The 24302-nt window shown below is 46.6% G+C and overlaps 1 protein-coding gene across 1 annotated transcript; it reads right to left on the minus strand.

Moving 5' to 3' along the window:
* Window positions 1–304: 304 nt before the first annotated feature.
* NMUR2 (neuromedin U receptor 2) lies at window positions 305–22990 on the minus strand. The gene is made up of 4 exons (XM_066612937.1): window positions 22268–22990; window positions 4934–5018; window positions 2704–2829; window positions 305–564 (listed from the first exon to the last, which is right to left on the minus strand). The coding sequence occupies exons 1-4, from the start codon at window positions 22988–22990 to the stop codon at window positions 305–307; spliced, it is 1194 nt and encodes a 397-aa protein (XP_066469034.1).
* Between the last annotated feature and the right edge of the window lie 1312 nt (window positions 22991–24302).

The following is a 24302-nucleotide window of genomic DNA, read 5'->3' on the forward strand; positions in this document are numbered from 1 at the left end:
CATGTGGGTTTTCCCATGGAATAAGCATTGCTCTACCTACTATGGTGCTGCTTCAATGGTAAATGCAGTTGTTTGGGGGCCCTATCCTATCCTATTTTCTAGTGCTGGTGCAGTTGTGCCAGTGGGGTGTGCACTGCATCCTGCAGTGGCAGGACAGTCACTGGGGCCTCCTCAAGGTATGGGAACATGTGTTCCCTTGCCATGGGGCTGCATTTTGGCTACACCGCAGCAGGAAAGTTGGATAGGATTGGGCCCTGGGTCATTGATCAATGGGTTGTATGATGTTGAGAAGACACCACCATAGTTACATGGCACTAGACAGGTGAGAGTTGAAGATAGATGATCCATCCATACATGGGGGCACTCTGTGTTTAGCAAACTTCACTTTGTTGTGCCTGCCCAGTATGAAGGTGCTGTTCTGGGTTGGAAGGTGGTCAGAAGTATGTCTGGGATGCCAATATTTGTACTGAGGGGAGAGGACACTCAGAAAAGCCATCCTGAACCGTCTTGACAGCAAGTTGTAGATTATGGGATTTACAGCAGAACTCAGATAGAAGAAAACACCTAGAAGAGAAAAATTCAAAAATAAACAGGGAGGGGAGGATAGAAAAACAAGTTCAGTTACTGAGCTATACATGCTTTGCTAATTCTATTACTATTTAAGTAGCTGAGAGAAACAATGTATATAAGATGACACATTTTACTTGTCCATTTTCTGCCCAGTTAAAGGTATTACCTTATACAGATATTTTCTCATTCTCTGAGACAAAAATTACAGTGTTGTCAACAAGATTAAAATGCTCCATCACACCATAATATACTGTTATAAATAAAAATTACAGAAAAATTATCTTTACAGCCAAATACTATACTGTATAGCATTTGGTGGCAGACCCATCTATTTAAATGCAGGTCTGTACTGCTCACACATAAAGCAAGGTCTGATTTAAAGCTACCCCTCCCAAAGTGTTCGTGGCTAAGGACAGCTAAACCCTCACCCCACTTACTTCCTGTTCACCAGCAGCTCCAGTTTTCCTCACCCAGGCTCACTATTAGTACTGGAGACCAGCTTTGGAAGGGGGAGGGGAATACCTTCTATCTACCTTGAGAGATAGAATGTGCAGGGGAAAGTGAAAGTGGTGGTGGGGAGATTCCAGCAGTTGAATTTCCATGGGGAGGGGGGAGGTTGTGTGGCAGGGGAGGGAGTGGGGTGGGAGGAGGACAGAGCTGAACAGAGTTCCACTTAGCCCCGTGTCGGATCACACAGTCTGACATGGGACTCTCCGGAGCCAGACTCTCTGGCTCAAGAGCCACCACAGAATTGAGTAGCCCCATTGCAGAGCTACTTCCCTTACCTGGGGGATAGGGATAAATGTCCCCTTCCCCAAGGAGCTGCCGGCAGCTGCCTGGGACACACAGGATCCCGTGATAGCCATTTGGCGCTGTGGAACCCTGTGTGCCGGGCAGCTCAGGATTGGGCTGCCCAATCCCCTTTGGCTCTTTCCCCACTTCCCTCCAGTCCCCATTGATGGACACAGTCAGCCTATTGAAATGATGTTATTTCTGGGAACCACTATTGTGATCAGGTTACTGGCTATCTCAGTGGCAAGCTAATGAACATGTAGCCCGGTGCAGAGCTCAAAATGATGCCCGGGAAGTGATGTCACAACTGGAAGTGACATCATGCCTGGACTTTTTAAAAAGTGTAAATTGGGAGGAAACCTGCCTCCCTTCCCCCAACAGTTCACCACCCATGATTTGCTGCCTCTCCCCAGCCAGTGGCATAGCTCAGGCATCTATCTGCTACCTGGAATCAAAGAAGATTTTGTAGCCCCCCCCCCCATGACAAAATCAAATTTAATTAAGTAAATAAAAAAGGCATGCCCCTTATTGGTTAGACACTGTGCTCCCCTGCAAAATATAAGAGTAGCACCACTTGAAAAAGTGTCTCTTTACCAGTTAGCAGGGGTAACTGTATTATGCTCCATGGAAATGGGAGATGACTAATATTAACACCTTATTGGTTCCATTAAGTATCATATTAACATCTCATTGACTCTCAGAACAATCAGTCTCATAGGTCAATACTGACTTAAGGCAGTTGTGTTTTCGTTTTCCGGTTAATTGGCCATAGCTTTTGATACTTTTGATAACTTTTTGATATTTTGATAGAATATAGATATTCTAATGTGGTTTGTTTCATTGCATTCTGCATTAAATTACCTTTCCAATGAGATATAACACGATGGTATTATTCGTACATACCAAGATTTTCACAACTTTGGCCACTAGTCTCAAGCTAGTCATGAGCTAAGGCTAGGCACATGAGCTAAGGCTTTCTCATTAGTATAAAGATGACTAATTATAGTGTAATGAACTCTTATGGTAACTATAGAGTTCATGAATTGCACCACGACCTTTGAAGAATGGGAGCAAAAGTTGATATGACTTGCTGATGGTTTCAGGATACGTTATAAGTAGAAAGTGGGAAGAACAAGAATTGTTGGACTGAAAAACAGTGTAACAGACCACAATTGCTGATGTTGACTGGCATGAATTTCTCAGACGTAAGCATGAGAATTAATTTGTTCACTCTCTGACTGAGGAATGGAATATGGTTGAATAAACATTCGTTTTTCTTCTTCTTAGTGTTTGCTTGCAGTTTGGTGATGAGGTGATCAAACTTAAATAAGAAAAAGTTACCTGAAACTACATGGAGTAAGTTGAAGGTATTGGCAAGTGGTTCTGTCCAGTTTACAACAAAGCTGTAGAAGAGTCGATCTGCGTGGAACGGAGCCCAGCAGATAGCGAAAATTATCACTAGGGTAACTGTCACACAGAAGAGAGATAGTGAGAGTGGGAAGCTATATAATCTGCTCTTCTTCTGTATTAACGTGATTCAGTAAAACACTCCAGATGGTTTCCAGCCTTATCAAATAGAAATATAATGTCATTGTATTTCATAACATTTGTCCTCTGCCTCTTGGCCCACACAATAAAATTAATTTACAATAAAAAAGTTTAATTTTGTCATCATATCGTCTTCTACAGTTCAGTAGAATAACATTGGTTTTTTTATTAGCCTGCTCTTTCCTAAGTGGAGATAAAAAGCATCAGCAGGCTTCTAAACTTTTATTGACCAATTTACTCTGAACAAGAAACTTTGGATAAGCAACCCGGTATTAGGGATAATAGTGCAGATTTGGGGCTTTAGAAACTGGATATTTGTCTCTAGTGTCGCCCAGATGCCCCCTCCAGACCTGACGCGGGGGGTATCTGTGGCATGGCCCAGCTGGGAGGAACAGCTCACCTGGGGGCGGGAGGCGAGGGAGCCTGCTTTGTTGAACTGAGGCAGGGCTAGACGGGCCTGCGCGGCCCTCTGGCACGGCACTCCAGGCCCCAGCAGACTCCCAGTGGGAAGTCAGGGAACGGCTGGGCAGCAGGCAGGGGCTGAGGCGGAAGCGGGACCGCCTCTCGGCTCGCCCGAGGTTTGCGAGGCCTCCAGTGGCCGGAAGGTGTAGGGCTCGCCAGCCTGCCAGCAAGCCGCATAAGAGGCTTGGGAGCCAAGGCGAGCGGTCGCCAGGCTGGAGGCGACTGCAGCGCCCCAGTGGAGACACGGGAAACCTCGTGCCTCCCGCTGGCCTTGAGGCTGCCCATCTCCTGCTTTAAGGGGTCCCCACAGGAGACCCCAACTGGGGGGGCAACCCCTCAGAGCTCGAATGCCACGGGCTGGTGGGCACCCCCTGGGGCCCATCTCAAACCTCCTTCAAGGGGGGGTCCTGCACCAGGGGGAGGGGAGCTGGAAGGGGGACCTTTGGGGGCCCAGTAAGGCCAGGAGCTAGCCCAGAGGGGCACCCACAGGGGGCAACAGGCTCCCCTGTGACTCAGACATGGGCAGCAGCCTGGACACCCGTAGCAGAACGACCCCCAACCCCAAGACAAGGCAAGGGGTCAGAGAGGCAGGGGTCTCACTGGAGGCCAAAGGGGGAGAGGGGAGAATGAGGCTGCTCCTGCTGATGAACTGTACCACTTACCTGCAGTGGGGAAAAGGGAAAGGGTGGTATCCATGTTAATTGACTGTATCACTTACCTGTGATGTAAGAGAGCTGATGAGCGTCAAGCTGTTGACAAGATTAAATTGGGCCAAAAAGCTAAAGTTCTCTGTACCAGTCTCTTCAAAGAAGGCCAAGAGGCCACGAGCACCACCGGGGGAGGGGCGCCCCCAAAGATGGACATTACATCTAGCTGGCACACTTCATTATGTTTTGCAAATCTGGGGCAGGCAATCCTGTGCCTGCATATCAAAGAGACTTTTTTAAAAATTGCAATGATTTTTGTGGGTGTAATTACATGGGCAGTCGGGGTGAAATTTTCCATTCAACAACAATAGGAATTGAAAGGTTCCTTATTATTCTTTGTAAAACAAGGAATAGTGTTGTACTTGTGTATCTAGCTTATGTTATTACAGGTCGTGCCTCAACATTTGTGGGGGTTTTGTTACTGGAACCCCCTCGGATGCTGAAAACCACAGATAAAGAAATCTGACCCACAGAGATCTCCCGGACATAAATTGGGGTAGCATCTGGTAGGTCTCATGAGTCACAGGGAGGCCACTTGCAATCTCCCTGCAACTCAGAATGCCTGCTGGAGCCGTTTAATAGGGGCTTCCAGTTTTCACAAAAACTTCCTGTTTTTGTAGTTTTTCTTCTCTCTGGTATAAAGGCTGCCTGGGACAGGACAGCAGGTGCTCCAAGCAAAGACATTTTGCTATTCTTTCTTTCCTTCTTTATTTTCTTTTGAGTTTCAAAACATCAGTGATGAGATGGATTGTAATGTCTAGCAGATTTATCTCCACTTGCTCCCAAAAGACACATGTTTATATTGATCTTCCTTACATTACTCCATAAGTACAAAGCATCATTCTGTTACTTACACAGCATCTTAGTGATTGACTTTCCGGAAGCCTTTTGAATATTCACTCCCATTTTGTCTGCTACCAAAGCTCGGTCTCTTTTTAGCTGGCAATCAAAAAGATATTTGCAAAAATTTTAGAAATCATGCAACAAGAACGGGTCTGGTGACATTTTTGGAAATCAGTCAAAAAATATTTCATTCGGGCACATCTGCTAACATTGTGATCTACTATTTGTTTTGCCAAACTCCCTTTCTAAACTTGGTCTAGAGCACTTATGCCCACTTTAAGCTAATTAGTCCCCCTGGCTCAAACACAGCTAGCTCTAGCCGTGTACAAAACTACGGCTGAACCTCAGCACCAACAGGAAGGTAACCAGTAGGTAGCTTGCCTGTGGGACTGCAGGGTCCCCAGTTCTTCAAGCAGCAGCTCTTCTGGGTACAGCAGAGCCCTTTCTGCTCTCCATCATTCAGCTGTCTCCATTCAGTCAGTCGGTTTGCCAGGCGATCTGTTAGGGCACAGTCCTAACCTGCTTTCCAGCACTGACATAAGGTCAATGCAGCTCCTAGGTAAGGAAACAAACATTCCCTTACTTTGAGGAGGCCTCCGTGAGTGACACCCAACTGCAGGATGCAGCAGATGTCCCATTGACACAGTTCTGCCAGTGCTGGAAAGCGGGTTAGGATTTAGGCCTTAGTCAGTTTGCCAGTCCATGAGTCACTCCACCAGTTCGTTAGTCAGTCCGCCAGTTCATGAGTCAGTCCTCTCCCTCCCTCCCTCTCTCTTCCTCCCTCTCTCCCTCCCCCTACCCACAATCTCCCCTTCCTCCAAGTACTGCTTTTATCTCTGAGGGCCCTGAGCACACTCACTGCAGTCTAAGGCCCTGGTGTAAACCCCATGCTTCCCAGACCTGTCAGAGCAAGTCTGACAGGCAGCAGGGCCACTGTTGACACCATACCCTATCTCCTTAAGGGATTTTGTGCATTTCCATTACACTACTCTGGAGTCAGTAGGCTGTTTTGCAAGTCATGTGAAGCCATGGGTTTTCTTAAATGTGTTTGTATGGTTCCCCCCTGGAGGGGCCTGGGGCAGTCTTGTTCTAGCCCCAGATTGGCTGGAGGGGGAGGGGGTTCCAGCACCCTTGTCCTCCTCCCTAGTAGAGCCGCCAAACCTGGCTTAGGAGCAGGAGCTATCCACCTCACAGCTCCCTGCTTCACATTGACTGCCTCGCATCCCTGGCTTCCCTGGTTTATGGAGCAAGCCCACCCCCTTTGCCCCATCCCCTTCCTCCTGGTGGGGCAGAAAAGGCCCTTTCCTGTTCATTGCTTGTTTCCTTCAGTGTTACCTGTTTGCCTTGCCAGTCTCCCATACCTGTTTGGGGTGAGCCAACCCTCTTTGCCCCCCTCCAGGGCAGAGAAGACTCCCTACCCTGGGCATTTGGGCCCCAATTCAGGGTAAGTCGGGGATCAGGGCCTTGGGGGGGGGCCCTGACAGTTTTAAGTTTCATAAGCCATAATTGCATTGTAGTATATTATCCCAGTTGGTTTGGGCTCTGCCTGCACTGCTTATCCTCCTATGCAATGTCAAGATGAAATCCTGAGTTTCTCTGCTCCTCAAAACTGCTGGCAAAATGTAGCATTTTTTAGATTGTGAGCCCTTTTGGGACAGGGAGCCATTTAGTTATTTGATTTTTCTCTGTAAACCGCTTTGTGAACTTTTTGTTGAAAAGCGGTATATAAATACTGTTAATAATAATAATAATAATAATAATAATAATAATAATAATAGCAGCAGCAGCAGCAGCATTGTGAGCAAAGCTCTTACCAGTGGTCTGGAGAAGGAATGGGACATGGCAATTTCTTCAGTCAGATTCTCTGACTGCTGTTGGAAAAGCTGAGATGTGAAAGCAGAAATTTGGGTCCAAATCCTGCCTTCTCCCCTTCATAGATTCTCCCCAATCATTTTCTGCCCATACCCCAAACTACCAAGATGCCTCACAATTTCAACTACTGGGTTTGAATGCCTAACTGTTTCACAGATTCCACCCACACTCACTGGACATAACCTTGACAGCACTCCAGTGCTCTTTGCAACAATGGATCACAATCCTATTACTTTGTCATCCACTTCCACAGAATAGAGACCTAAGAAAGCATTTCCACCCACTCCCCCAGAAAAAGCTGAATACAATTTTGTCTTCTTTCATTCTGAGCCTTTCCTGGCACCCCAGAAAAATCATAACACTTCATCCTAAAGAGAGCATTAAAATAAATTCTCCCAATTGCATGTAGAATCATGCCTTGCCACATACTCCCAATAGAGGTTCAACAAAAATACATGTTTAATTAAATGGGCTTTAATAGGCATAAGTGAAAAAATAAGAACAGGTGTCCAGTTTAGGAGAAATGAGATTTTAAAGGCAGGGGAGTCTGTGCTTAGTTCTAAAGGTTCAGAGACCATGGGAGACATTCAAATAGTGGTCCTAGATGAACTAGCTAAATACTTTCCTTGTCTCCCACACTTCCCAACTGTGGTATTTTTGCATGTCTGAAGATTCCCCTCAAACTCAATATAGACAAAAGGGAAAGCTTCCTCTCTGCACATGGAAATATCCTATGTCAGGAAGAATGCTGAGCTGAAGACTTTCCCCAACATGCTCTTCTTTTGTGGGTAGGAGGGTGAGTATTTAAATAGAGCAGCCCAGAAAAAAGATTGCCCACCAAAAGGTTCTTACTCTCTGTGGAAAGGATACCAGCTTTTTTTTTTGCCTTAGGCAACAAAATACCCTAGGCTGACCCCAATTAGAAATGGCAATGGTATGTGATAATGATACAGTCAGCATCCAGCTGAATCAAGCAACGTCCATGCTACACTAGCTGTCTGTTCCTACCCTCTGTAATAAATACAATACTGTACACCTCAAATGCAGTAGACATTCCTGATCTTGCTTGCAAATAACATGGTTAAGGTCAAGTGGTAAATCCCACTGGTAGTATGAAATGAGACTGCAGCCCATTCCTATGCTGCATCATCATCATCATATTCCGAGTTTGCCTGGGTTCAATCTTTGTTTCCCCCCCCACTCTGTCCTATGCTGTTTAATTTATTGCACTGTATAAACATTTTAGGAGCTTTTTAATGGTGGCCAATATAAAATTATTTCTGCCATTTATCAGGTTGTCACATTCTGCCACTGGGGTGAATGTTCAACTGAAGAATTCTTTACTTCATTTTTATTTGTATGCACTTTCAGTTCCGTAACGTGCAAAGCAGCTAGTGACTGCCAAATTTGCCTGAATAATTCAGTGGCCATTTTCTTTTCAGTCACAGCCAATATTTTCTTCCAGGCCAAACTGCAGAATATGTATTGTTGTGGTGTGGTAAGAAACTTGACGGATACTATACCACATAGGAAAATGTCTGTTTTTCTTTATGTACTCCAGAGATAACAGAAAATATGTTACAGTTAACCCTGTGACATTTGTCAGTGCTGTACAGTAGTTATTATTATTATTATTATTATTATTATTATTATTATTATTATTATTATTATTATTATTATTATTATTATTATTATTATTAATATTATTATTATTATTGCCCTGCAGTCCTTTCGGCAAAAGTCCTTGAGTTTCTATCATGTATAATTTAAGATGGCAGTCCCACTGCAATAAATTCCCGTGACGTCAATTGAATTTTAACTGATGCCAGGAGTGCACAAATCCACTTAATATTAGTCATAAGAACATAAGAACATAAGAACAGCCCCACTGGATCAGGCCATAGGCCCATCTAGTCCAGCTTCCTGTATCTCACAGCGGCCCACCAAATGCCCCAGGGAGCACACCAGATAACAAGAGACCTCGTCCTGGTGCTCTCCCCTACATCTGGCATTCTGACTTAACCCATTCCTAAAATCAGGAGGTTGCGCATACACATCATGGCTTGTACCCCATAATGGATTTTTCCTCCAGAAACTCGTCCAATCCCCTTTTAAAGGCGTCTAGGCTAGACGCCAGCACCACATCCTGTGGCAAGGAGTTCCACAGACTGACCACGCGCTGAGTAAAGAAATATTTTCTTTTGTCTGTCCTAACCCGCCCAACACTCAATTTTAGTGGATGTCCCCTGGTTCTGGTATTATGTGAGAGTGTAAAGAGCATCTCCCTATCCACTCTGTCCATCCCCTGCATAATTTTGTATGTCTCAATCATGTCCCCCCTCAAGCGTCTCTTTTCTAGGCTGAAGAGGCCCAAACGCCGTAGCCTTTCCTCATAAGGAAGGTGCCCCAGCCCCGTAATCATCTTAGTCGCTCTCTTTTGCACCTTTTCCATTTCCACTATGTCTTTTTTGAGATGCGGCGACCAGAACTGGACACAATACTCCAGGTGTGGCCTTACCATCGATTTGTACAACGGCATTATAATATTAGCCGTTTTGTTCTCAATACCCTTCCTAATGATCCCAAGCATAGAATTGGCCTTCTTCACTGCTGCCGCACATTGGGTCGACACTTTCATCGACCTGTCCACCACCACCCCAAGATCTCTCTCCTGATCTGTCACAGACAGCTCAGAACCCATCAGCCTATATCTAAAGTTTTGATTTTTTGCCCCAATGTGCATGACTTTACACTTACTGACATTGAAGCGCATCTGCCATTTTGCTGCCCATTCTGCCAGTCTGGAGAGATCCTTCTGGAGCTCCTCACAATCACTTCTGGTCTTTACCACTCGAAAAAGTTTGGTGTCGTCTGCAAACTTAGCCACTTCACTGCTCAACCCTGTCTCCAGGTCATTTATGAAGAGGTTGAAAAGCACCGGTCCCAGGACAGATCCTTGGGGCACACCGCTTTTCACCTCTCTCCATTGTGAAAATTGCCCATTGACACCCACTCTCTGCTTCCTGGCCTCCAACCAGTTCTCAATCCACGAGAGGACCTGTCCTCTAATTCCCTGACTGTGGAGTTTTTTCAGTAGCCTTTGGTGAGGGACCGTGTCAAACGCCTTCTGAAAGTCCAGATATATAATGTCCACGGGTTCTCCCGCATCCACATGCCTGTTGACCTTTTCAAAGAATTCTATAAGGTTTGTGAGGCAAGACTTACCCTTACAGAAGCCATGCTGACTCTCCCTCAGCAAGGCCTGTTCGTCTATGTGTTTTGAGATCCTATCTTTGATGAGGCATTCCACCATCTTACCCGGTATGGATGTTAGGCTGACCGGCCTATAGTTTCCCGGGTCCCCCCTCTTTCCCTTTTTAAAAATAGGCGTGACATTTGCTATCCTCCAATCTTCTGGTACTGTGGCCGTTTTGAGGGACAAGTTGCATACCTTAGTCAAGAGATCTGCAACTTCATTCTTCAATTCCTTAATAACCCTTGGGTGTATGCCATCAGGGCCCGGTGACTTATTGATCTTTAATTTATCAATGAGGTCTGAAACATCTTCTCTTTTAACCTCTATCTGACTTAACTCCTCGGTTAGGAGGGGCCGTTCGGGCAGCGGTATCTGCCCGAGGTCTTCTGCCGTGAAGACAGATGCAAAGAACTCATTTAATTTCTCTGCCATCTCTAAGTCTCCTTTTATCTCCCCTTTCCCTCCCTCACCATCCAGAGGGCCAACCGCTTCTCTGGCGGGTTTCCTGCTTCTAACATATTTGAAGAAGCTTTTATTATTCCCCTTAATGTTGCCGGCCATGCGTTCCTCATAGTCTCGCTTGGCCTCCCCTATCACCTTCTTACATTTCTTTTGCCACAGTTTATGTTCCTTTTTATTCTCTTCATTAGGGCAAGACTTCCATTTACGGAAGGAAGCTTCCTTGCCCTTCACAGCCTCTCTAACTTGGCTGGTTAGCCATGCGGGCACTCTCCTGGATTTAGTGGAACCCTTCTTTCTTTGCGGTATACACCTCTGCTGGGCCTCTATTACTGTTGTTTTAAGCAGCCTCCATGCACTCTGGAGAGACTGGACTCTTTTTACCCTCCCTTTCAACCTCCTTCTAACCAGCCTCCTCATTTGAGGGAAGTCCGCCCGTCGGAAGTCAAGGGTTTTTGTTAGAGATTTGCCTGGTATTCTTCCCCCAACGTGCACGTCAAAACGGATCGCAGCATGATCACTGTTCCCCAATGGCTCAGTAACGTTTACATCTCTAACCAGGTCCTGCGTACCGCACAAAATTAAATCCAGAGTCACCTGTCCTCTGGTGGGCTCCTTGACTAGCTGATCTAAGCCACAGTCATTTAGCACGTCAAGAAATCCGGTTTCCTTATCGTGACCAGAACACAAATTGACCCAGTCAATATGAGGATAATTGAAGTCCCCCATGATTACAACCCTGTCCTTCCTTGTCACCTCCCTGATCTGTTTCCTCATTTCAAGGTCCCCATCAGATTTCTGGTCTGGAGGACGATAGCACACCCCCAGTATTACATCGCTGCACAAGCCTGGTAATTTAACCCACAGAGATTCTACAGTGGAGTCGGACCCACCTTCAATCTCTACTTTGCTGGATTCTATCCCTTCCTTAACATAAAGGGCCACCCCTCCTCCAACACGCCCCTGCCTGTCCCTCCTGTAGAGTTTATAGCCCGGGATTGCGGTATCCCACTGATTCTCCGCATTCCACCAGGTTTCCGTTATGCCCACTATGTCAATATTTTCCCTTGTCACCAGACATTCCAGTTCTCCCACCTTTGCTCGTAGACTTCGGGCATTCGCATAAAAGCATTTATACACGGAATGCCCCAGGATGGGCTGCTTATTCGCTCCTTTGTCCCCGCATCCTCTCACTGTGCCAAACCGTTTATCACATCCCATCACCCTACCTTTCCCAATTTCTTCTCCTACCCTGCCTTTGTCTTGTTGTTCTCTAACCTCCCCATCCTCATCCCATAGGGATGAGGAGTCCCGAACCGGATGCCCCTCGGCTCCTGTCGGCCTTCCCCCAGGGATCAGTTTAAAAGCTGCTCTGCCACCTTTTTAATGTTATGCGCCAGCAGTCTGGTTCCATTCTGGTTCAAATGGAGCCCGTCCCTCTTGTACAGGCCCCGCTTGTCCCAAAACGTTCCCCAGTGCCTAACGAATCTAAACCCCTCCTCCCTACACCACCGTCTCATCCACGCATTGAGACCCCTGATCTCCGCCTGCCTAGCTGGCCCTGCGCGTGGAACAGGTAGCACTTCAGAGAACGCTACCTTTGAGGTCCTGGCTTTCAGCTTCCTGCCTAAAAGCCTAAATTTGGCCTCCAGGACCTCCCAGCTACACTTGCCCACGTCGTTGGTGCCGACATGCACCACAGCCGCTACCTCTCCCCCAGCACTGTCTACTAGCCTGTCTAGACGAGAAGTGATGTCCGCAACCTTCGCACCAGGCAGGCAAGTCACCATGCGGTCCTCACATCCGTCGCAAACCCCCCTCTCTATGTTTCTAATAATCGAATCCCCCACTACAAGAAGCCCCTGACCCCCCTCCCACCGAGGAGTATCCCGAGTGCGCTCGGATACGGGCCCATCCCCTGGAGAAGGGATCCCCCCTAGGGGATTGTTTCCCTCCTCTCCAGGATGACGTCCTCCAGTCCCGAGACTTCCCACCCGGGCAGCCGAGGAGCTGCACGCCTGAGGTTGGGACGAAGCCTGATCGTCCCCGGAAGTCTCCCCACGGTCCTCCTCTGGCTGCCTGCGCTTCTCCAGGTCGGCCACCAAGGCTTCAAGGGAGCGGACGCGTTCCCTGAGAGCCTGGAGCTCCTTGCACCGAGGACACACCCATGACTTATGCCCAAGAGGCATATAATCATACATGTGGCACTCGATGCAGAACACTGGATAGCCCCCACCCTGCTGCTGGCTGTCTGACTGCATAGCTTTTTTGTTGTTGTTGTTTTATTTATGGGTCCTTTTAAAAACCGTACACTGGATAGCAGCCCTCTTCTCAAGGGAAGAGGAAGGGCAGTGTATGGGGCCCTGGCCTCCTCGCCCTGCTGCCGAACTCGCCCAGATGCTAAACTCTTGTGCCTTACCTGGCACTTGGTTCCCAGAGGCCACACGCGTCTGCAGAGAGCCTCGCGCGATGGCCCGCCTAGCTTTATACTCCTGGCTGGCTCCTCCCCCCTCCTTCCTTCCTGATTGAAAGGGGGCTGGCCTTCCCAGGTGAGTTTACAAAAGCTCAGGAAGGCAAATGGCTGCTGATGGGCGTGACCTACTCTGCAGGCTCCTGAATGGACTGCTTGGATTAGCCTACTGGGGCTCTTAATGGGTTGGGAATTGGCCCTTCCTAGGTCCTTTCCCTCCTAGTTCTGTTCTCTTAGGCTGGACTGTTTTTGTAACCGCAAGCTAGTTTTTATTTGGGTTTGTTTAATTATTTATTGCTCTCTAGATCCTGTGTCCCAATTTACTGACCTATTTAGGTTATGTTCTAACTTAGATTAGGTTTAACCTGGGTTAAGTATAGGTTTAATTTAAACAAGTAGAAAAACCTGCTTTCCACTTTATCCTCCTCCCTTCCTTCGATTAAGTGCTACCTTAGGTGCAGCTAACTTTCAACTTTGATTTAAATGCCTGACCCTTGGGCTCTTACTCACGAGTAGGACTCTGCTCTTACTCACGAGTAGGACTCTGCTCTTACTCACGAGTAGCCCTATGTACCTCCCTTAGGTGCTAACTTTCAATTTTGATTTAAGGTTGCTTTAAAGGTAAGATTAAGGTTAGAAGACAGGGAGTTAGAAAGATTAGTCAAGATTAACGCCTCTGCAGGAAGTGCTGCTTAGAAATAAGTTCCCTTAGGGGCGAGGGAAATTACTTTAAAGTACATTTGTGTAAAATGCGGCAGTAAGTCTCCTTGAAATAGCTGATGCTCTTAACTGTGTAAGGATTTTTATTCAAACAATTTCCACAAGACCAAGTTCCCTGTAAGTAAAGTCAGTTGCCTGTAGGTAAAGTTGATGGGTCTTATTTCTGAATAACATGCAGAGACCTAAACTTTCAGGTACAATGAATGTGAGCTGATAATGTCCTTAACTGAGAAGACGCAAATTGCTTCCATTTAGTCCTAAACACCCATATTAGGGGATATTCCTGTTAGTACTATCCAATGAAAGTAGCCATAGTGGCAATTGCAGATTTAACCGAGAGTCAGGACACTGGAAGTTAAACTAACACTTATTTCTCTCCTCCGGTGGCTTACATAGTGCTACCTAGTGGCTTCAGTTAACACCATGATAATGGTCTTCCTTATGGGAAACAAAACTGATGCAACGCCACAGTGCTGTTCAGGTATGATGGTTTTTAAACATTCTTGTCCTATGGAATTCCTCACATATCAATTTTGTGCTGAGGAACATGTGCAGAGGCAGAGAACTTCTGGGATACAAAATATAAGTTCAAATGAGACCGCCGTTTGGCCTAGACTAGAGCATGCATGATGACCATTAAGACCATTAGTGGGAGCAAGCTGTCCTTTATCAAAGCTTCTCTGCATCAATTAAAGGAGGCCTTGCTAAGCTTCAGGTCTCCTCAGGTTCCCTAGACTGTGCATAATGCACAGGCCGCAAGACTTTCAGCTGGCAAGTCTCAGAAAGGAGCCAATTGATGTTTGCTTAAAAGTCTCATTCAGCTAGATAAGCCAGAGAGAGAGAGTGCTCTATGCCTGTGTAACCAGGCTGCTTAAATCCCATTGACTTAAGGACACTGAGTAGCTGCATAGCCCAATCTTATGATGGTATACTTGGAGTTTAGTGATGCATTATCGCAAGGAAGAATGCACAGGATCATACCCTAACTCAGAGCTATTCAAACTTGGGCTTCACAACGCCCCAGCCTGGCAGCCTTAATCCCCAGGATTGTGTCACTCAGGGGCAGCAGGGACTGGCACTTACTCACCAGTCCCTGTCGGGCAGCAGCCTGTCGGGGGTCTGGGGAGTCCTGCGCGAGTGTTTTCTTTGTGGTATGAACTGTTCAGAAGTGGAACGGTCTGTCTCGGAAGACTCCCTCAGAAGACTGGTAAACTGTCATTGGAGATATTTAAGCAGAAGCTGGATATCCACCTAGCAGGGCTGTTGTTGCTGTGGACAGCCTGCTTTGGCAGGGGGGTGGGCTCCAGTATCTTGTAAGAGCCTTCCAATTATATGATGCTTTGTTTTTGATATCTATTCTTTTCCACAAATCTTTTGTCTTTGGATTGGAAGCTATTTTCATCTCTTAGAGCTGAATCCTACCCCCTCCCCTGCTCGTGCAGCTGTTGCAGCTATTCCAAAAATGGGCACATTATAGGAGAGAAAAGAGGTCCACAGAAGGGATAGGGTCCAGTGTGCACCAGCGCCACCAGATTCACTGCCTCCTGCAGCCTCCTGCCTCTCCCCACACAGCTTCTCCCCCTCCCTGCCCAGTTCCTTCCTTCCCCACCCCCTTCTGCCTTCCCTGCTGAGTTACCTGCTCCAGCAGGTGGCCAACAATCTGTTAGTGCAACTGGGAAGACTTCCGCCTTCCCCAGCGGTGCTCTGGCCACTTTGCAGCAGTTGCTGCCAGTGGAACACATGGGCAGCTGGGTCCAATGGGATTGGGCTGGTATTCTCTTCTTTTCAAGGGAGTTGGCTTTTTTTCCTAATGCTGATTTTGTACCCATTCCAAGATTTGGAATTTGATTTGATTTTCATCAAATGGATCCAAGTATCTCATCTTAGCCACGTTCTCTCTAGAAACTGAAGTAAGGACTTCCCCCTGTGTCATTTAGTGAGACATGCATTTATTAATAATTCCCCACATTAACTCCTTTGGCAACAAACCAGGTGAAGGGTTGGAGCTCCAGTGACTGAAACTCAGTAGCCTCTACCTGAAATCTTCATATGCTGAACACCAAATATGAATTTCAATCTTGTTATAGGTGCTTTCCTTTGAATTGGTATAAGATTAATATGCAGGTATGCATCAGCTTTTACATTAAGCAAAGTGGGAGCCAGGGAAATACAGGATCCTAAGTGCCAGAGCAGGGGGTCTTCAAAGCATGCATGATTCATTTGTATGCAACTGAATGTTGTTTTAAGTCAAGATGAAGTTTTTGATATAAATGTAATGAAATACTTCAGGGGTGACACATCCAAGAAGGACTAAGGTAGCATTCTCAGGCAGGCCTCCATCTATCCACTCAACACCCCTGCATTTCCCTGGGCTGGAAAAGGAAGAGAGGATGAAGCAGAAAAAGAATGTGTGAAGTAGGGGAGAGGGGTGGGCTAGCTAGAGCATTGATGCTTTAGGTCACCAATCTCTTTGCTCCCATACTTTCTTCCACTCTGACATTCTCTTTCTTTTCCCATCCAGGAAATGGGAAGAGCAGAGTCTATCACATCAACAAGTAAGGGGGGCAGCCTTTCGCGCCCCCCCCCACCCCGCCTCAGGCATTGAGAGGTTCTGGATCAGCCCTGAACAACTTGATACAGCTGCTACCCAAAACAGGCAGAAAAGCACCGCAGCCAGTATGCTTTAAGAGTTGTGACCATAAGCATATTTGTATTGTTGCTGCTGCTCTCCAGATGATATTAGCAGGCAGGAAAAAGGAGGAGCCACAATACTGTGGTCCCATTATCCTCCCTTCTCACCCATCCACAGACTTGGAAAGGTTCCCTTCTCTCAAACTGCAGGCTTTGGATGCATTAAGAGAGTAAAAGAATATAAAGACAAATATAACCATGTTCATGTTTAGCTTAATTATCCAAAGCAAATGAGCAAGTTGAGGCAGGGTGGAAGGAAGGTGGCATCCAGATCTAATCCAGACACCCATGGCACCTGGTATCAAGGCCTGGTACCACCTCTAAGTTGGTATGCAAAATGTACCATGCAGTTTTTGTCCTCCTGCACCTGCAAGCTCCCAGATCAGCTCCTGCATTTCCCCCAGCCAACCCCTGCACCACTGCATGGTTGCCGCCTCCTGCATCTCATTCCCATGCCAGTCTCTGGACCACTGCCCTTGTATCAACGCTCGGATTCCTACAAGCCCCTGCATTGCCCTCTCTGGTCCACCCCAGATTTGTCCCACTTCCCCACTCCTGTTGCTCCCCTCTTCTTCCTGCTCTGTCATTTGAAAGGCTGGAGAGAACGGGGAAGGAAGAGAAGAAATGAAGTGTGGTGACCAGTACCTTAGAGTCACTTCTCCCCAGTGACTACATCTCTTCTCCATCCCTCTCTGCCCAGGATGCAAATGTTTTTTTTTCCCCCTCCAGGACTCCAGTGTATTTTATATTTCATATTATATTATGCATGCATTGTTGAAATATTATCCACTTCTGCTCAGCTAAACAGAAGGCAAAGACATAAGTTAAACATTAAAAGACAACAAGCCACATCATTTAGAATGCCCTAGACTGTGTTCTTTTATAGGCACTGGTTTTTCAATAGTTCCCCGTTTGTTCCCGTGGAGAGTTTTGTGGAAAAATCAATGACCTGCTTTTCTTAAAGTATCAAACGTGACAGTAGATAATGCCATGAGGCGGTCTTGGTCCACCAGGGGGTTGTGATCTGCAAAGAACAAAAGGCTGTTGCTGTCTTCACACGTGGAATTCTGTTCTCCCAGCAGTCCATAGCAGAACAACTCCAAGTGAATCAAGGAAGCAAGACATTTGTGCCGGTAGGGTAAGACCCTAAACCAGTGGTATTCAAACTGGGGCGTCGCGACGCCCCAGCCTGTGGGTCCTGGCCTCTGCCCCCTTAAGGGGCAGGGGCAGCCAGGAGACAGGGGGAAGGTAGCGGCGCAATCCGCAGGATCAGTGCACAAGCTGCACTGGTGCCACTGCATCGGCCTGGGTGAATTTCATTAGGATTGGGCTGCAAATTTCATATAACTAAATTGAAAATGTTTGTTTTTCAAAATTGATTGGTCTGTTCAAGTCTCCTTACTATCCGCACTTAGGATCAAATCCTATCCAATTTTCCAGTGCCACTGCAGCTGTGAAAATGGGGCATACGCTGCATCCTGAGATGGGAAGGCAGTCACGGAGGCCTCCTCTAGGTATGGGAACTTATGTCGGGGCTGCATTGCGGCTGCACCGATGCTGGAAAGTTGGATAGGACTGGGCCCTTAGAGACTGTAGGGGTTACGTCTGCACTTAATGCAATATCTATGTATGCAATATCTATCTATGTATCTTGACAGAAAGTCTTGACATTCTTCCTTGAAAAATGCATCCCCAGATATGTGCACTTGATGAGATCATTGCAGCTATGATGCCAAACCAACCATATTCAGCAGTAATTTCTTGGTTGACTGAAAGGGGCATTAAGCACTTTTCATGAAAGATACTGAGCCAAGCTAGCTGCGATTTTTTAATTGCATAATTTGATACTTTTTAAAAATATAAACAGCAGCTGCAGAGTATGTGAATCTGGATCAGGCCTGTGGCATGAAGGGGAGATGGGACTTTAACCCTTTTCCCTTGCTGAGGTGCCATTCCCTGTGACCATTACATTACGTGGAAACTGATGGAGCTTGTACCTGAAGCTCATGCTGATGGAAGGCCCACAGCCATGCCAACCTGAGAAGGTGAGGGTCTCCTACTGCCATTTTCTCTGTTGGAAAGAAGGCACAATGCCACTTACAGGGTAGTAGGGGCAATCTTCTTTCCAGGAAACAGATGAGTCAGAGGCTAACTGTCTCAGACCTTTATTCTTGTCTTCTTTGGCCTGTGGGGGTCTTTCCCCACATGACTTCCTTCATCACTCTATCTCCTTCTGAACCTTCAAGCACACAGACCTGCCATTGTCCAAGGTCTCTCTGACTGATCCTACATATTCCTGGTTCACTGGCCAAACACCCCCCAGCAAGTCAGATATGTATGTTCCCAATTTGTTCTTGCATATCCTACCATCTCAAAGGTCTTAATACTCCATGAGAGAGAAGGGCACAGTTCTCAAGCAAATAAACCAAACACCGAGTATAAGTGTTTGCACACATTCACCTGACTGGCCAAATACACCATTCAGGTGGGCATACAAGTCCTCATGGCAACTACCTTCTAGTAGGGACCTCTTATAACAGCCAGTCCTTCAGCTAAGGGGAGACTAAAGTCCTGTGGACTAAGGGCCATATCCTCTCCAAATTTCCACTGGTGTACTGTGCCAGTGGGGTATGTGCTACATCCTGTTGTGGGGGGAAAGTCATGGAGATCTCCTCAAGGTAAGGGAACGTTTGTCTGCTTACCTCAAGGTGGCATTAAGGCTGTATCAGCACTGGAAAGTTGGATATGATTGGGCCCTAACTTCCCTGCTCTTGCAAGCACTGAGCTCCTCTAAACTCCAGAAACTCAAACCAGGGACTCTGGTTCATTCCAGCAGCAGACATAGGCCCAAATCCTAACCAATTGTCCAGCACTGACATAGCTTGCCAATGCGCCATGTACTGCATTCTGCAGTTGGGTAGCAGTCATGGAGGCCTCCTCAAGGTAAGGGAATGTTTGTTCCCTTACCTCAGAGCTGCATTGCCCTTACCTCGGTGCTGGAAAGTTGGTTAGGATTGTATCCTGAGTGGTCCAGGCCAGACATGGATAATTATAGTTCCTTTGTACTCACACAGGCACAAGCCTGTAATAAAAGAATGGTTTATTTAAATAATAGAATTAGGTTTACGTGTAACTTTGGAAACATTTATTATTTCAGAGAATCAATGCTAAATGCTAACACGCAATGCTAAAACAATAAAGCTAAGCTCTTAAGCTTACTTGTTCCTAAAACTCACCTGGATCTTACCAACTTCTGAGCATATGCAAAGGGTAGCTCTTCTACTTGCCACCGCACAGCCAATGCAACCAGCTATCCATAACAGAGCAGCAAAGCTCACCCTGTCCCAGCTACAGGGGTTTTAATACCTTAGCTCTTAGCCAACCAGAGGTTTGGACCAGCCAAAGGTTCTGAAAAATGATCTCATCACCGGAGACGATTGTTGGTCACCCATTCCAACCCCTCCCAACTGGAGAATCACAACTGCAGCCAATTCCCAATTAGTAAGAACTTGAAGATCCACCATATTTTTGGTCTCTCACCCAGCCAAAGTGACATTCAAGATAAGGAGGTTCTTTCCCAGTTAACTAGCAAACTCTGTTTCCCCAGCTACTACAAAATGGCTGAAGGCTTATATGATGAAGTCAAACCTAAGTCAGGATTTTTACCTGTTCTTCAGAAGATCTCTCTCCATAACCTCTGACCAGCCACATGGAGTCCACCATGCCATAAGGCTTTACACACCCATGCAAAGGAAACAGCTCCAGGATTCCTTGTTCCAAAGTCTAGGACCAATGCAGCTAACAGAGATGTGCAAGCTTGTGACATGTAAATTGTTTAAAATTTTAATACCTCCTGTTTTATTATTAGCAGCAAACTAGCAGGAGTTGGTGAGGAAGCAATTAGAAGAAAGGGTCTTTTGCTATATGACTGTGCTTGATAGAGACCCCTTTTTTCCAACACTCTCCACCACTTCCTGGAAAGCCAGGGTTCCAGGAGTAAGGAATTACTGAGGAGAAACAGCAGCCTCTTTTCCCCATTGGAGCTCTTTGCCTACAGCTCTGATTGTCAATCTTACCTTTAAAGATTCAATTTTTTTCCTCTTTACACTAGGGGAAATCCAACTTTCCACTGAAGTGCTCTCATTCTCTGTCATTTCTGAGCATTGTTTGTAAATCAGCTAAAGAAAGGAATTCACAGTAGTGAGGGAATTTTGCTCTAATTTACTAGCTCCGAATGTCTTGGAATACTGTTTGTTTTAGAATCTTGTTTATTTTTTTTATAGATCACTTTAAAGTGGAGCAGAATGTCTGAAAATGAGGGGTGGCATATTTCTATTTGGAAGATGCCATGTCTTTGTGACTTATAAGCTTTGTGCTCACCGCCATTATCTTTGTCTGCAATCATCAGAGCATTATATTCTTTCAGAATGCACTGGCAGAATTTCTTGCCTTTTACCATGCATGAGAGATAGAGAGAACAGTCAGGGTGATATTTGTGCAGAACAAACTTGGTGAGGAACATGCAAGGAAAAGGATAACCAGTTCCATGAATAAAAGAGATAATTCCTAACTACTCACTGCTTTATTGTATGAACCCAGCATGACAATTCCTGAATTATGTAAAAGGTAATACTTATAGTAGTGATTCCTTCTATGAATGAAATCAGATGAATGCAATAGAAAGACAGATGGAAAAGAAAATGTGTGTAAAGAGTGGACTCCCAAATCTTTTACAACTGGCAGCAATGGTTTAATATTAATTGAGCTGGGATGCCTAACCCACAAAGTGAATTGATGCTAAACAAATCACTGCCAGCAAGGTGATGCAGTTGTAAAATAACCTGTGGACCTTATGGTGAGTTTTGATTAAACAGTTTCTGTAAGGTCCCTTTGAAACCATATTTCGTACATCTACAAGGCAAGAGCGCAGTGGTTCTCAAACTCTCTGGGAGAGTTTGAGAGCCACTAAGTTCTTGTGTGGGCGGGAGGGGGGAGGCAGCAGGGGCGGGGGAAGGCAGCGGCGCAATCCCCAGGATTGCGCTGCTCAGGGGGGCTGCAGGGGCTTGGGTACACGTACCCAAGCCCCTGTAGCCTCCCAGGGGTGCGGGAAGCCTGGCACGACCTGCAGCAGAGCTCCCCGCAGCAGTGAAAGTAGATGCGGAGCGATCGTGTTCCGCCTCCGCTAAAGCGGAAGTGGAGCGCGATCGCTCCGCAACTACTTTCACGAGTGAGGGGGGGGGATGGATGGATGGATGGATGGCATGACTTCCTGCATTCTGTAGACTGCATCCAGTCAATTTCAAATTCAAGAAGCAAGATCTATGCCCACTTTCTAGGAAGTAAACACCAGGGCCTCTGAGAGGAATTTTATCAGGGGGTACAAAGTTTCTTTTGGGCCCCTTTGAAAAGGGGGAGGGTGAAACAGTGGGGGAGAGTGGTGATGGGCGAGCAGAATGTGGGCAGGGAAGGGCAAAACAGGGTGGGGAGAGGGTGGAGACCTCTCCCTTAGACCTTAGAAAGTTTAAACTTTCTAAATTACCATTTATTAGTTAAACGTTAATTAAAATCAGTGCAAAAGTGAAAAGAACCAAAATGCAGTGGGAAATGAAATAGGAATTTGTAAGAGAGCTAGATACAATTCAAAAATGAACTGATATACATAGGCTGGGCACCACTGTTCGCTAATAATTTGGTAGGGGATTTTGTGCAAAATGATTTGAGTTTGCGTTTGAACTTGTTTTTCCCCATTTCCAGAAAGATAACAGTAAGATGAGACAAAGGTGATTAAGTAAGAAATTAAAGTGTAAGATGACATGGTGGAAGATGAGATGGAGTTTAAAAAGACGGTTTCATAAAGACTGATTACTTAGGACTCACTTTTAGTCCCATCAGGCAGTAGAGCACACTGATGACACTCACTGGTAGCACATAAAAGAGCAAAGAAGTTAACTGGATGATCCAGTTGTAGATCCACATGGGCTTGACCACAGTGCAGGTAGCAGAGCCAGGGACCTCTGTGTGATTTGGAAAATACTGTAGCACAATACCATGGATGCTGGTGTTGGGAAGAGAAAAGAGGACCGAGAGGAGCCAGAGGGCAATGATGGTACGCAGAGCTCGCCGCCGAGTGCTCTTCATTTTGGCTTGGAAGGGGTGAAGGATGGCCACATACCTTTCTGCACTGACTGTGGTCACACTCAGGATGGAGGCAAAGCACACTGTCTCAAAGAGCGCCGTCTTGAAATAGCACCCCACCAGTCCAAACAAGAAGGGGTAGTTGCTCCACATTTCATAGACTTCAAAGGGCATCCCAAACAGCAGCACCAGCAGGTCTGAAACAGCAAGGCTAAAGAGATAGTAGTTAATGGGAATTCTCATGTTCCTGTGCTTGAGAATCACCAGGCACACCAAAAGATTGCCAGGCACACCGACGATGAAAATCAAAGCATACACCCAAGTCATGGGCAAAAACAGGTGGCTCCGTCGGGGTCCGTACAAAAAAGCTAGGTAGTCCTCTGTGCTGTTTAAGTACCTCTCCAGTGGCTCTACTTCTCTTTCAATTTGGTGATGGCACCAAGAGAAGTTAGTGATCCAATCCATGGTAGGTTCTCTTGAGGAAGAAGAGTCTCTTTTCTGCATCAGATTTCTTGAAGATTTACTTGTTTCAGGTTCCTCAAAAGTAGAGGTGTGTGTGTGTGTGTGTGTGTGTGTGTGTGTGTGTGTGTGAGAGAGAGAGAGAGAGAGAGAGAGAGAGAGAGAGAGAGAGAGAGAGAGAGAGAGAGGCAGAGGCAGAGGCAGACGGAGTGAGAAAGAAGGGAGAGAAGTTGATAGAACGTCTGTTCAAACCTGCAAGCATAAAGACACGAGAGAAATATGAGAGAGTGTGTACATCTGCTTCTGCTAGAATAATCATTCCCTTGTGAAGAGTCCCTTTAGCAATAAGCCCCTCCTTTCACTTATACTCATTGGTTAGCTTCATGAATCAAATTACGTGTTGATGGGACTGCTCTTGGCTACTTGCTTCAGCTTTCCTGACAGATGCATTTATAGTCCAAGAGGAAAGACGGGAGGAAGGTGGCTGGGAGGAATGGAGCACTGCCCCTGAATGTTTTGATAAAAGATTAGCAGCAACACCCTTGCTCGAGGCTGAGCATCAAGCAGGAGGGAGGCAATCTCAGGACTAAAGTCTTAATCAAAGCTTATGCTGAAGTAAATTCTTCCAGCTGGAAGCTACAGAATATAAATAATACCGTTTGCCATGTACAGGCATGGAGCTCTTATTGATCTGAGTGTTCCACATTGTGTAACAAAAAATGCCAATAGTTTGGCAGGTGAAGAGATGGTATTTTATCTTAGAGCCCATTCCTGGGCTCGGTGCTGTGGCTTTGTGCCACCACGCAATGTTGCAAATGTGCCATAAGGCACATTTGCGAGCCTCACCGCCAGGCTACCACCCATGCTAGCCCAGCGCTGGCCAGTGCTGGGCTAGTGCGGGGCAGGTGCCCAGCCTCGGCGGTCTCATGGACCACCGAGTCACGGCATGGTAAACAGGGATGGGGAGGGGGCAGGGAGGAGGCGTTCCAGGGAGGGGGAAGGCTGGCGGGGTGCGGAGAGAGGGCGGGGGAGGCATGGCATGGAGGCAGGGGTGAGGAGGGGGTGAGCGGGAGGCGTGCCGGGGGAGGGAGGGAGGTGGGTCCATAGAGCTCCGCTCCACCAGATCCAAGACATTCATGGAGGGCTCAGTGCCCTACATGAATGCCTTTACTTTTCTGCCGACCTTTTGGTCAGCAGTAAAGTGAGTAGCCCCATTGCAGGGCTGCTTACCTTACCCGGGAGAAGGGGATGCGGTAGCCCAGGGCACGCAGGATCTGGTGGCATTCATTCTTGGTGCTGCTGAGGCTGGGCCCCCCCA

The sequence above is a fragment of the Tiliqua scincoides genome, chromosome 2, assembly GCF_035046505.1.
Source record: "Tiliqua scincoides isolate rTilSci1 chromosome 2, rTilSci1.hap2, whole genome shotgun sequence".
Classification (NCBI taxonomy): domain Eukaryota; kingdom Metazoa; phylum Chordata; class Lepidosauria; order Squamata; family Scincidae; genus Tiliqua; species Tiliqua scincoides.